The 13554-nt window shown below is 49.0% G+C and overlaps 1 protein-coding gene across 1 annotated transcript; it reads left to right on the plus strand.

The window, feature by feature from the left end:
• Positions 1-5196: 5196 nt before the first annotated feature.
• On the plus strand, positions 5197-13176 carry Ift22 (intraflagellar transport 22). Its single transcript, XM_085837324.1, has 5 exons — positions 5197-5342; positions 8551-8627; positions 8729-8818; positions 9065-9267; positions 10524-13176. Exons 1-5 carry the CDS (start codon positions 5304-5306, stop codon positions 10670-10672), a joined length of 558 nt encoding a protein of 185 aa, XP_085693450.1. The 5' UTR covers positions 5197-5303; the 3' UTR covers positions 10673-13176.
• The last annotated feature ends 378 nt before the right edge of the window (positions 13177-13554 follow it).

Here is a 13554-nt window from a genome sequence, read left to right on the forward strand (position 1 = left end):
TTTTTAATTCCCTCACCTGGAAATGAAAACCAAAATGCCTTGGCAAGACTAAAGTAACATTCATTGTCATTAACTGAAATATTTATATAAAGGGCCAGGGAATGAGAGATGGCTCCCGGTTAAGAGCACGCACTGCTTTTGCAGAGGATGTGAGTTCAGTTCCCCGCACCCACCACAGGCAGCTCACAATTGCTTGCAACCCCCAGAAGCTCTGACACCCTCTTCTGGCCTCCACAGGCACCTGCACTCAAGTGCACAAACACGCATGTACACACATAAACAAATTTTAAAACTTTGGAGTCGGGGCTGGAGAGATGGCTCAGCGATTAAGAGCACTGTCTGCTCTTCCAGAGGTCCTGAGTTTGATTCCCAGCAACCACATGGTGGCTCACAACTATCTGTAATAGGATACAATGCCCTCTTCTAGTGTGTCTGAAGACAGCTACAGTGTACTCATATACATAAAATAAATAAACCTTTAAAAAAAAAACCCTTTGGAGTCAATGAATATATATGTGAGGGGTTTCTGTGATGGTATGTATTGATAGAGAAAAAAGAATTAATTTGTATTAAGCACCTATTGTGTTACAAACAAATGAAACCCTTCAAAGAACTGTAATTTATTCATTTTATGTATGTGAGTACACTATAGCTGTATTCAGATGCACCAGCAGAGGGCATCATATCCCATTACAGAGGGCTGTGAGCCACAGTGTGGTTGCTGGGAATTGAATTCAGGACCTCTGGAAGAACAGTCAGTGCTCTTAACCTCTGAGCCATCTCTCGAGTCCCTGTAATTTATATTTTCAATTTTGGCTTGGGGTGTGTGTGTGTGTGCCTGCCTTGGTGAGTTTTTGACAACTTAACACAAACTAGAGTCACCTGGGAAAGGAGACCCTCAGCTGTAGAATCGTCCATGTGAGCCTGACCTGAGGCCACGTCTGTGAGGTCCTTCCCTAAGTGCTGTGCTGGACATTGGTTCTAATGCTTTCACTTAATTGGGAATCTGCATGTCCAAATGCTAAAGGCCCTTGTTCCCAATTGGGTTTTGATCGATCAATAAGGATGCCGACAGCCAATGTCTAGGCATGGGGCGGGACACGAGGATGCAGAGAGGCAAGGGGAAGAATCGCCATGACTCAGGGTAGCAGGATGGGATACAGGAGCAGCAGGAGATAAAGCCAACCAGCCAAGTGAGACCGGATAAGTGGCCACTGGCCACTTCCCTGATTGGGCCTGTGGTAGGTAGCAGGGGAAGGTTTAGAAGTACCCAGCCTTTGAGGAAGCCAAGGCATTTTAAAAATAAGTGTGTGTATGTGTGTGTGTGTGTGTGTGTGTTTCATTTTCGGATCCAAAGATAGATCCTTGGCTGGTATATGTGAGCAATCCACCAGGAGGCAAAGTGTGTAGCAAAAACTCACTTCTACAATACTGGCTGATGTAGGAGGGCCCAGTCCACTGTGGGTGGTGCCATCCCTAGGCAGATGGGCCTGAACCATGCAAAAGAAGTAGCTGAGCAAACCAAGGCATCAAGGCAGTCAGCTGTCTTCTCCACAGTCTCCGGTCTCCATCCCTGCCTTCAAGTTCCTGCCTTGAGTTCCAGCAACGATGGATAGAACCCATGAACTAAAATAACCCCTTTCCTACGCTGCCTTAATTTTGATCCAGGTTTTATCACAGCTATAGAAACTTTAATTCCAGTATCCAAGAGGCAGAGGCAGGTAGATCTCTGAACTGGAGGCCAGCTGGGTCTACAGAGTTCCAGGATGGCCAAGGCTACACAGAGAAACCCTTTCTCGAACCCTCCCCCTAACCTCCATCCCCCAATAGAAAGAAAGAAGGAAAAGTAAACTAAGACGCACACATGCACGTGGGTGCTGGTGCCTGGGGAGGCCAGAAGGGGGCGTTGAATTCTCTGAAGTTGGAATTACAGGTGATAGAAAACTACATCTGGAACCAAAATCTGGTTTTTCAGCAAAAGCAGCCAGCACTCTTAACTACTGGTCCATCTCTCTAGCTCCTCTACCATATTTTTGAAACAGGGCCACTCAAGAAACCTGGAACTCACTGATTCAGCAGGACTAGCTGGTCATTTGCTCCAGGGATCTGCTGCCTCTGTCTCTCAAGCAGTAGGGTGACAGGGGCTTGCCGCCACCCCTGACATTTTTACATGATTTCTAAGGAGACAGACTCAGGTTCTCCTGTTTATATGACGAACATTTTTACCAAGCCACCTCTGGAACCCCGTTGGCGGTATGTTGTTTGAGGTGAAGACTAACATACCCTGAATTGATCTTGAACTTTTATATAGCTGAGACTCTGAACTCATGATTCTCCTGCCTCTGTCTCTGAGTGCCAAGATAACATGGGCACGCACACTGTGCTTGACTTTTTCTAGAATGTTAAAGGATAGAATACATCACAACTTCTTCCCGGTGTAACAAATAAACAGCCAGGCTGAAGCAGCCCAGGCTCGCTCTGGACCAGCCAGAGGCAGGCCATCCCTGCACACAAAGGAGACAGTGCATTTCTGCACATAAGAGGGGAGATGGGAGGACTGGGGACATGGCCAGTGGTAAGTGCTTGCTACACAAGCATGAGGACTTGAGTTCTATCCTAGTGCCCATGTAAAAGCCAGGCAGTGGCAAGCATCTGTCTCAGGACTGGGGAGGAAGTGGCAGGAAGAGGAGCTTGCTGATCAGCCAAGGTAGCAGAAATAGTGAGCTCCCTGTTCAGTAAGAGACTCTGTGTCAAAACTTAAGGTGAAGGGGATCGAGAGATCACACAAGAGTTAAACACACTGGCTGTTCTTCCAGAGGACCAAGATCTGATTCCCAGCATGACCGAATGAATGTCAGTTCACAAACTAACTGTAATTTCACTTCCAGGGGGAATCTGCCGCCCTCTTCTGGCCTGCTCGGACACTGCATGCAAATGATGCACAGACAGATATGCAGGCAAGACGCTCATACAAATAAAATAAAAGATCTTGAAAAATAGGGCAGAAAGCAATAGAAGACACCAGAAATCTACCCTGGCTCTGTGCGCTGTATATATACATGTGTGCAAACGTACATGTATATGTATCGTCATGGGCACACACATACACAAGCATATGTACACACATACATGAACACACACAAACAGAAAGAAGGGGGAGAAGGAGGAAGCTGGGGTATTGGACAAAGCCTGTGACTCCAGCTTCCTCACTGCTATCCAGTTAGACACAGCCTCCTTACACTGTGTTGGTTTCTTTTCTGTTCCTTAAAGTCAAACCACACACTTTATCTCCGAGTACTAGCTTAGGCGCAGATGAAAACATGACTCTAGAGATTGTAGAGATTCCTGTACAAGCATGAGGATCTGAGTTCTAATCCCTGGCACCCACATAAAAGCCTAGTGGCGTCACTGGAGAGGGAAGAAGCAATGGGATGCCAGGAAGCTGGCAATCTAGCTGAAACGGTGAGCTCCAAGTTCAATAAGAGACAGGAGGAGGAGGAGGAGGGAGAGGAGGGGAAGGAGGAGGAAGAGAAAGAGGAGGAGGAGACGGGTAGAAATTGATAGGGAGATATACAAAGCCAACCTCTGTCCTCCACAGGATCACAGAGAGACACACACATGCATAGATGCACAGGACTTTATAGGGATTTACCTGGCAAGGGGAAACACACTGTGTAGTTTCTCTCTCATCTGAAAAGGAAACTTGAGGTGCGGAAGGAGCCAAGCAGTTCCATCTCTGAACATATGTTGCCCAATGAGCTGACACCAACTTCTCCTACAGCTCAGGCCGGGGACCTAAGTGTGTTTCAGGCCAAAAGTCAGAGGCAGGAACACAAAGTTCCCTTCAAATTTTCCAGGTTGTGTAGAGAAATAATTTTCCTGAGGGGGTCTCTTGTCTTTTGAAACTTTTAATTTTTTTTTCAGTGCATGCGAAAGAATGTATGTAATACATTGCCACTCTGAAACAAGAGCAATAAAATTAACCGCCCGCGATTAATATAATGGAGCTTAAAAGTATGAAAGCCAGCCGGGCGTGGTGGCGCACGCCTTTAATCCCAGCACTCCCGGAGGCAGAGGCAGGCGGATTTCTGAGTTCGAGGCCAGCCTGGTCTACAGAGTGAGTTCCAGGACAGCCAGGGCTACACAGAGAAACCCTGTCTCGAAAAACCAAAAAAAAAAAAAAAAAAAAAAGTATGAAAGCCTGGGCTGGGGAGATGGCTTGAAGGTTAAAGCACTGACTGCTCTCAGAGGAGCCCTGACTTTGGTTTCCAGCATCCATTTTGGGCAACTGAACTTCCATAACTCTAGCTCCAGGGCACTTCCTTCTGGCTTCCACAACCACCTGCACTTTTGTATACGTGTGTGTGTGTGTGTGTGTGTGTGTGTGTGTGTGTGTGTGTGTGTGTGTGAGTGTGTCCGCGCGCACACTTTTTTTTTTTTTTTAATATGAAAAAACTCAGAGAATGACCGAAATGTCAAAAGAACACACACACTGGTTTGGAGAAGCTTCTCCGCGGCCAAGAACAATCTCAGCATCAAAATAAATAATGACAGGGCTGGAAAGCGGCTCATCAGGTAATGACCGGAACCACCAAGCCTGAAATGGTGGTGGGAGAAGAAAACTGAGTCCTATGTCTTGTCCTCTGATCTTCACATATGTATCATGGCGGACGCACATACAGGCAGATAGATAATTGATTGATAGATATAATCTTTTAAATTGAAAAAAAAAAAAAAGTTGGGAATCGAGAGTGGTGACACATGCCTTCAATGGTATTAAAGTTGGGGGGCAAAGGCAGGTGGATATCTTTGAGTTTGAGGCCAGCAGGCCTACATAGCGAGTTGGACTGGGGAGATGGTGTCAGTGACAGAGCGCTTTCCTAGGATTGATAAACACCTGAGTTCAATCTCCAGCATCCACCCGCGGAAATAAAAGAAAACCAAGATCACAGTACTGTTTTCCAGGCAAATTTAGCAGCTCCTTTAATCTATGGAGCGTTCAGGAAGACCGGGAGATATAAAGCAGATTAGAGCCTGGCTCTTCTACCCCTTCCAGAACGCTCAGGTTGCAGTTAGCAGGCCCAGCTTTGCCTTTTCTCTTTTGGTCCTCCTCAGCTTCCATCGTAGGCCACCTTTCCAGGCTCCCGGAACTAGCAGGGTTTCCTGGGCTACTGCGCAGCTGTTCCCGGTCGCCGTGGAAACTGACCAGCCAATCAGAGCATGCGGCCCAGACTGGCGGACGCGGCGGGGAGCTTAGCGCGCTTTGGTGGTGGGCTTCCGCGGGTTCGTGTTAACGGACAGCGATGCTGAAGGCTAAGATCCTCTTCGTGGGCCCCTGCGAGGTGATTCAGGGCTCGGGGGCTCCCTAGAACTGGGGTTGTTCTCAGGAGATGCAACTTGGTACCAGCAACCCCACTGAGGGCGGCAGCTGGCGCTACCGTGACCAGCGGAGCGGCCAGGCCTTCGTCCAGTTCACCCCTCCCAAGTAGTGGAGGAGAATATTGAGGTACCCAGGTCTCAAGGGCAGCGGGAATAAGGGACGCCTCATGACTTCCCCTCCAAACCTTCCATGCAAAAGGAATATGTCCATGGGGTTAGAAAACTAGATATTTTCAATATAGGGACTTGGAGCAAGTGGCTATTAATATGAGGGAGTCACTCTATATGTGATTCACCGAATTAAAGTTCAGATGGACCGAAACTAAACATGCAAATAAGTTAACTGTAGAAGGAAGCTGGGCGCAGCATCACATGCCTGTAATAATACCAGGACTCAGAAGGCAGTGGAGGAGTGATCACACGTTTAAGGCCAGCCTGAGTTATGTATTGAGTTCTGGGACAGCCTGAGCTGCAATGTGAGATGTCTCAGATAACAAAATTAGATAGATAGATAGATAGATAGATAGATAGTTGGATAGTAGAATTCGGGAATCACCTAGATGGTTTGTTAAAGTTGAAATCCCAGGGTCCCAGCTCAGAAGGTTAGCTTATGTTAGGTTTTGATATTTGCTGATAATGTCTTGCTACACAGCTGGGGCTGGCCTTGAATTCAAGATCCACCTACTTCAGCCCTCAGGTCTGGGAAGAATGTAAGAATTCAGATTTTGTACGCAGTAACTTTTAATAATATGATCTTCATCTGAGGTTATTGGCTGATTGAGCAAACGTGAGAACTAATGTACATTCATAGGTGACTATATGGTGAAGATATGGCTTTAATCCTAAGTTAGGAGGCTGGGGGTAGAGCTGGGTGATAGGATGTTTGCCTAGCATACAGGAATCCCCGGGTTCAATCCTCTTCATATAAAACGTTCATGGTGGTACATGCCTCAGTTTCAGTGTTTGGAAGGTAGAGAGGCACGATGATTGACAGTTCAAGGCCACATCCCTGGCTACAAATAGCAAGTCTGAAGCCGGCCTGGGATCCGTGAAACCTGTCAGAGAAAGAAGTTGCTAAGTATGCACAGAAGCAAAGGAGGATTGAGCCATGTGTGGCGCAGGCCCGACACCTCAGCATACAAGACACTAAGTGTTGCCACAAGTTTGAGGCCAGTCTGGACCATATAGGAGTGTTGAGGCTAGCCTGGGGCAGAGAGGAGGAGAAGGCTTAAAAGAAAGGAGGGGCTGGAAAGACAACTTGGTGACTAAGAACAACACATACTGCTCTCACAGAGAGAGCTGAGTTTGGTTTCCAGAACCCATGCCAGCTGGCTCACCACTGCCTTTAGGTTCCAGTGCCAGGAGACCTGACACCTCTGGCCTCTGTGGGCACAGGCACTCAATATGCACAGACCCTCACACGGCCCGGACATAATGGTCCATGCGTTTAATTCCAGCACCGAGAGGCAGAGACAGGTAAATCTTGAGTTGAGGGTCAGCCTAATCAACAGGCCAGCCAGGGCTACATAGTAAAACCCTGTATAAAATAAAATAATATATTAAATAAATAAATAATACATACAATAAATATATAAAATAAAATGGAGAGCATGGTTGTGGTTTGGAGAAAGTTTGCAGACTGTTACAGTCTGCGGTTGGTGATATACACAAAGCTTCCATCATTTTCAAGCCTGAGGCAGGAAGCTTGGTTCCCAGCCTGAGCTACATAATAAGTCCTTACCTTAAAGCAAGCAGCTTGGAGAAGAGAGTATAATTTCGGGGAGCGCCGTGCTTTGTCTTTGGTTACTTGGTGGTCTGGGGCTTCTCTGAAGCAGGATCTCAGGTAGCTTGGAGTGACCTTGACCTCCTGATCGTCCTGCCTCTTCTCAGCCTCTCCACCCCTTCATCTCCTCTCCTGTCCCTTTTATCCCTCACCTCATCCCCTTCTCCCATCCTGTAGAGTTTTACCAGGGCCCACTCAGGTTTAAGAGATTGACTTCTGAGGAGAGAGGAGCTTTGTTGTATATTCAGGCATATACTGGATGGTGCAAATACACAGAGAAGATCATAGCTCTGAGGAGGGAATCGGTGGATGGGGGGATGGATGGGTGAGCAGGTGTTGGAGAAAATGGGTAAAAGGATGGATGATGATGGATGGATGGATGGATGGATGATGGGTGGGTGATGGTTAGATACGATGGGTGGGTGGGTGGGTGGGTGGATGGATGGGCATGAGTGGGTAGAGAGAGTCGTTGCATTGATGGATGGGTGAGTCGGTGTTTGAAGTGGGCAGATGGCTGGGTAGATGGATGGGATTAGTGGGTGGTTGGATGAATGGATGGGACGGATGGGGTGTGAGTGGGTGGTTGAATGGAAAGATGGATGGATGGGTAGAAACCAGGTTTGGGTAGAGGGCTCAGAAAGGCTGTCTTACTGTCCTTTTATAGGAAAAGTGATTACTAATGTAATACAGAAGGAGAAGTGACCCAGTCAGCCAAGAGTCCAGAAACCTGGGTCTCAGCGTTAACCTTGATCCTCTTCGTGGCCTCCTATCTGTAACAGACTGACTGGCTGAAGCTGTGCAGAGAAATAGAGGAGGTGGTGGGACACACACTCCCCTGGGGTGCTGCTGTTGTTGTTGTTGCTGTTGTTGTTTGGTTTCTGGCTTTCTGTCCTCAGATAAGTTAACTGAGTACCAGCCAGGCTGTAAGGAGAGGCATACTGGGTCCCAATCCAAGCTGCTCCCATTGTGCTAGGGCAAGACAGCATGCTTCAGCATGCTCTCTGTCTTCGAGATCCCAAGGAGTCGTGGCCAGTATTTCACCACACCTAGCAGCCCAAGCTAGCCTGGAACTTGCCTTCTTGCTACCTAGCCCCCTGTGTGCTAGGGTTGCAGGTGTGTGCCAGCGTTCATGGTAGGTGAGGCCTCCTGGGTGGTTTCTCTCGTGGATCTGTTTGTTCTTGCTTTTTTTTTTTTTTAAGATTTTATTTATTATATGTAAGTACACTGTAGCTGTCTTCAGACACTCCAGGAGAGGGCGCCAGATCTCGTTACAGATGGTTGTGAGCCACCATGTGGTTGCTGGGATTTGAACTCTGGACCTTCGGAAGAGCAGTCCGGTGCTCTTACCCACTGAGCCATCTCACCAGCCCTTGTTCTTGCTTTTACAGAGCGGCAAAACAGTGTTGGCCAACTTTCTCACTGAATCTTCGGACATCACTGAATATAACCCAACACAAGGTGTGAGGTGAGCTTGCCCTGTGTGAGTCTCGGAAGCAGCTGTGATGCATCGTTTATTCCCTCCCCACTTCCTAATCACGAGGGCTGCTGTGCTGTTTGTGTTTTCAGGATCCTAGAGTTTGAGAACCCACATGTCACCAGCAACAACAAAGGCACTGGCTGCGAATTCGAGCTCTGGGACTGTGGTGGCGACTCTAAGTAAGTTTCCTTTAACACAGCTCTGCTTCTACAGGTGAGTGACAGAAAACAGGGCCACGGTTGGTTGGCTCAGTGGTAGAGCCCCTGCCTAGAATCCCCCAGGGAGGGGCTGGGGGCGTGGCTCAGTGGAAGCACACTTGCACTATATGTGTGAAGCCCCCAATGCTGTAATAACAATAACAAAAATAAACATTGAGAAGCGAGGGTGGCCTCCAGCTCTCTCCTGACTTCTTTTCCACATGTCAGGTTTGAGTCCTGCTGGCCCGCTCTGATGAAGGATGCTCATGGAGTGGTGATTGTCTTCAATGCTGATATCCCAAGCCACCTAAAGGAAATTGAAATGTGGTATTCCTGCTTTGTCCAGCAACAGTTCCTCCAAGACAGTCACTGCATGCTTGTGGCCCACCACAAACCGGGCTCCGGAGGAGAAAGGGGCAGCCTGGCTTTGTGTAAGCACCCTGGACTTTCCTCTCCTGCTTTTTGTCTTCAGTGTTTGAAACGTGTATGTGTGTGTGTGTGTGTGTGTGTGTGTGTGTGTGTGTGTGCGAGCATGTGTGTGGGTGTGTGAGCACAAGTATAGGTCCATGTGTATTTAGAGACAACAGATGAACCTTAAGTGTCATTCTCAGGAAAGCCATTCACCTTGGCTTTTTTTTTAACTTATGTTTGTGTGTCTGCCTGAATGAGTGTATATATACCTCTTAGGTAAACATTTTCATAGAGGTATGAATTAGTAGTAAGGTGCTTGCCTAGAATCCCCCAGTGAGGGGCTGGGGGTGTGGCTCAGTGGTAGAGCCCCTGCCTAGAATCCCCAGTGAGGGGCTGGGGGCGTGGCTCAGTGGTAGAGCCCCTGCCTAGAATCCCCAGTGAGGGGCTGGGGGCGTGGCTCAGTGGTAAAGCCCCTGCCTAGAATCCCCCTGTGAGGGGCTGGGGGTGTGGCTCAGTGGTAGAGCCCCTGCCTAGAATCCCCCAGTGAGGGGCTGGGGGGCGTGGCTCAGTGGTAGAGCCCCTGCCTAGAATCCCCCAGGGAGGGGCTGGGGGTGTGGCTCAGTGGTAGAGCCCCTGCCTAGAATCCCCCAGTGAGGGGCTGGGGGCGTGGCTCAGTGGTAGAGCCCCTGCCTAGACCTCACAGTGATGTGGCAGGGTACAGCTCTGTGACAGAGCACTTGTCTAATATGCACAAGCTTCGGGTTCCTTCTCTAGCACCACACAAACAAAACCCAAAACAAGGACCTGCCAGTACCTGCTTTCCGATTGCAAGGGGGCAAGGGTTTTTTGTTTTGTTTGTTTGTTTTCTCTGTGTAGCTCTGGCTGTCCTGTCGCTTTGTAGACCAGGCTGGCCTTGAACTCAGAGATCCACCTGCCTCTGCTTCCTGATTACTGGAAGTAGAGGTGTGCACCACCACCACCCAGCTAAGGGGCAGTTTCTTAAAACCATTTTGTCAAGCAGGTTAAGACTTGAGACGTTCAGCACATCCCTGCATGTGCTAGCTCAGTGTCTAATCTCAGCACTGGTGAGGCTGAGCAGGAGGACGACCGAGAGTTCTGGGCAAGCCTGGGGTACATTGCAAGGCCTGCAAGGGAAGGAGGGAGGGAGGAGAGAGAGGAAGCAGAAAGGTGGTGTTCCAGAAGCCTGGCTCGTCACAAGCTAGAAAGTGTTCCTTGTCCACCTTCAAGCCTAATTAGCCTCCTTTCCCCCTTGGAGCTCCCCCCTTGAACAAGCTGAAGCTGGTGCACTCAAACCTGGAGGAAGACCCTGAGGAGGTCCGGGTGGAGTTCATCAAGTATTTAAAAAGCATCATCAACTCCATGTCGGAGAGCAGAGACCGTGAGGAGATGCTCATCATCACCTAGTGTCCCTGTGCCACCGCCTCCCAAAGGACGCTGACTAACCCCACCCAGCCGCTGACGCACCCTTCTCCTCTAGAAGGCTCCAGGAAGATCAGGCATGGTGGCACACACCTGTGATCCCAGCTCTCAGGAGGCTGAGGTAGGAGGAGGGTTGAGAGTTCAAGGCTAGCCCTGGCTACATAGGAGCCCTTATCTCCTCCCTTCTCCAGAAGCAAAAAGCTGCCCTGCTTGCCTGTCTTGGCTGTCATGCATAAACATGTCCTTCCTTCCGGCAGCCCCTAGTACTGTTCACTGGTGATAGTGGGATGAAGTGGCCTAAAGCAGACAGATGATGTGATCTCTGCTGTCCCCAAGTGCAGTGAGGGAACACGTGGTCGAGCTGCTGCTTTCGGGCTTTGCTGTCAAAGAATCAATAATGGGGACAGTGAGATGGCTCACTTGCTGCCCAGCCTGGCATCCGCACTTCAAGGTGGAAGGAGAGAGACCCGACCCGCAGAGTTATCCTGTCTCCCCTGGTGACATGGCACCTCCACAACACACACACACAATATACAGTGGTAAAAGGGATCTGGCTGGAGAGACGGGTCTGCGGTCCAGAGCGCATGTTGCTCATGCTGTGGTCCTGAGTTCAGATCCCAGCACCCACACTGGGCAGCTATGATTGTAACTCTAGTTCCAGGAGATCCAGGGCCTTCCTCTGGCCCCAGGCTTCCTCCCACATCAGCATATGCTCACACAGACTGTTTCTGCTGCTGTGATAAAACACCATGGCAAGGCAGCTCGTAGAAGACTTTATTAGGCTTACAGTTTCAGAGAGGTAGTAGTCCATCAAGATAAGGAGACATGGCAGCAAGTGACAGGTGTGGCAGTAGGGACAGGAAACTGAGTGTCATACCGAACTACAGACACAAATCAGAGAGAGCAGATGGCATGCCATCAGTCTTTGAAAGCCCACTGCTGCTGACATAACTCCTCAAGCAAGACCACACCTCCTAAACCTTCTAAACTGCCATCAGCCGCGAGCCCAAGGCTCTGAGGGCCATCTCCTTTACACAAACACAAACATAATCACTTCAAAAGTAACAAAGGAGCCGGGCGAGTTGTGCGGCTCCACAGTAGACCATGTGCTTAGAACCCCACTCGGGTTAGAGGTGTGCTTTAGAAACACCACTAGCTTAGCACGCAGGGGACTTTTTTTTTTTTTTTTTTTTGGTTTTTCGAGACAGGGTTTCTCTGTATAGCCCTGGCTGTCCTGGAACTCACTTTGTAGACCAGGCTGGCCTCGAACTCAGAAATCCTCCTGCCTCTGCCTCCCAAGTGCTGGGATTAAAGGCATGCGCCACTACCGCCCGGCTTGTAGGGGACTTTTGATTCCATTTCTAGAACTGAAAAGAAAAAAGTCAGTACAAAGTATCTTTATAAAGGAATGCCAAGGGCTAGGAGATGGCTCCTTTGGTAGAACCCTTGGCTTGCAAGCAAGAGGACCTGAGTTCAGCTGCCCCCCAAAACCCGTGTGAAAAATCTGGGCATTGTGGCATGTCCTAAGATCCCAGCACCGGGGAGGCAGAGGCAGGCAGATCCTTTGGCTTGCTGGCCAGTCAGCTTATGCTATTCTGTGAGCCGCTAGCTTATGGAAAACATTTGCTCAGAAATAAAGATGTGGTCTGGTGAGACAGCTCAGTGACCAGTCTTCTGGCTGCACAAGCATGAGGTCTGGAGTCAGAGTCTCAGAACCCACAAAATGTCAGGCAGGTATGGCGGCTGCCTGTAATCCCAGAGAGAAGCTTAGGCATGACCTCCGGGGCAAGCTGGCTGGCTGGCCGGGCTGGACTAGGCCAGTTCTGGGGTCAGCTAGAGGCCCTGACCTAATAAGTAACGTGAAGTGGGCTCCTGAAGGCACGTGTGCACACATACACACTGAGGCACATACACAGAGAAATAGATGTGGTGCCTGAATGAGCAACTACCAAGGCTCCTCTGGGCTTCACATGCATGTACACACACATGCACTCACATACAAAGGGACACTGGTTATCTTGGCACATGCTTGCACTCACAGCTGCCAGGACATGAAAGCAGGAGAATCGGGACTTCACATTAGCTTCAACTATTTAACAATTTCAAGGCTAGCCTGGGCTACATGAGACACTGGAAGTTTCTAAACAAGCAAACAAAACAAAACAAATAAAAAAAAAAACCCAATACTTATGAGATCCACTGGTGAAACTCCTGTGACAAAGTTCCCAAGAGTGGGCTCTGCATTCCCTGCAGTTATTGGTCTTGTAACTTGATGGACTGTCATTAACAGTAACAAGCAAGGCTGGTAAGATGGCTCAGCGGGTGATGGTGTGTGCTGGCAAGCCTGATGACCTGAGTGTCAGGAAAGAGCTAGCTCCTGCAAACTGTCCTCCGATCCCCCACACGCACACCTCAGCATGCTCACAAGTGTGCACGGACACACACAGAGACCCAGAAAATAAAAATAAAATAAGTAAGAATTCCACCTCTATCTCCTCTCATAATGAGACTGCTCGATACTGGAAGTCAGAAGTCCAAAGTTGACACCTCCGGGGTCCAGATGAAGGTACCACCAGGGCCATATTCACTCTGGAGGAGCCAAAAGAGTGATTTGTTTTTGTTGTTGTTCTTTTGGGGAGAAAGTGTTGAGATAGATCTCACTTTGTAGCCCTGGCTGGCCTGGAACTCACTCTGTAGACCAGGCTAGCCATGAATTCAGAAATCTGCCTGCCTTTGCCTCCCCAATGCTGGGATTAAAGGCATGCGCCAGCACTTTCCCACTACTGTTGGCTTCTCCTGGCTGTCTGCACTCCTCAGTCTATGGCCACACTACCCTTGTAGTCCAAGGAGACTCAGCAAGAGAGGCA

This window comes from Mus caroli, unplaced genomic scaffold (genome assembly GCF_978045245.1).
Source record: "Mus caroli unplaced genomic scaffold, Mus_caroli_1 scaffold_4, whole genome shotgun sequence".
Taxonomy (NCBI): domain Eukaryota; kingdom Metazoa; phylum Chordata; class Mammalia; order Rodentia; family Muridae; genus Mus; species Mus caroli.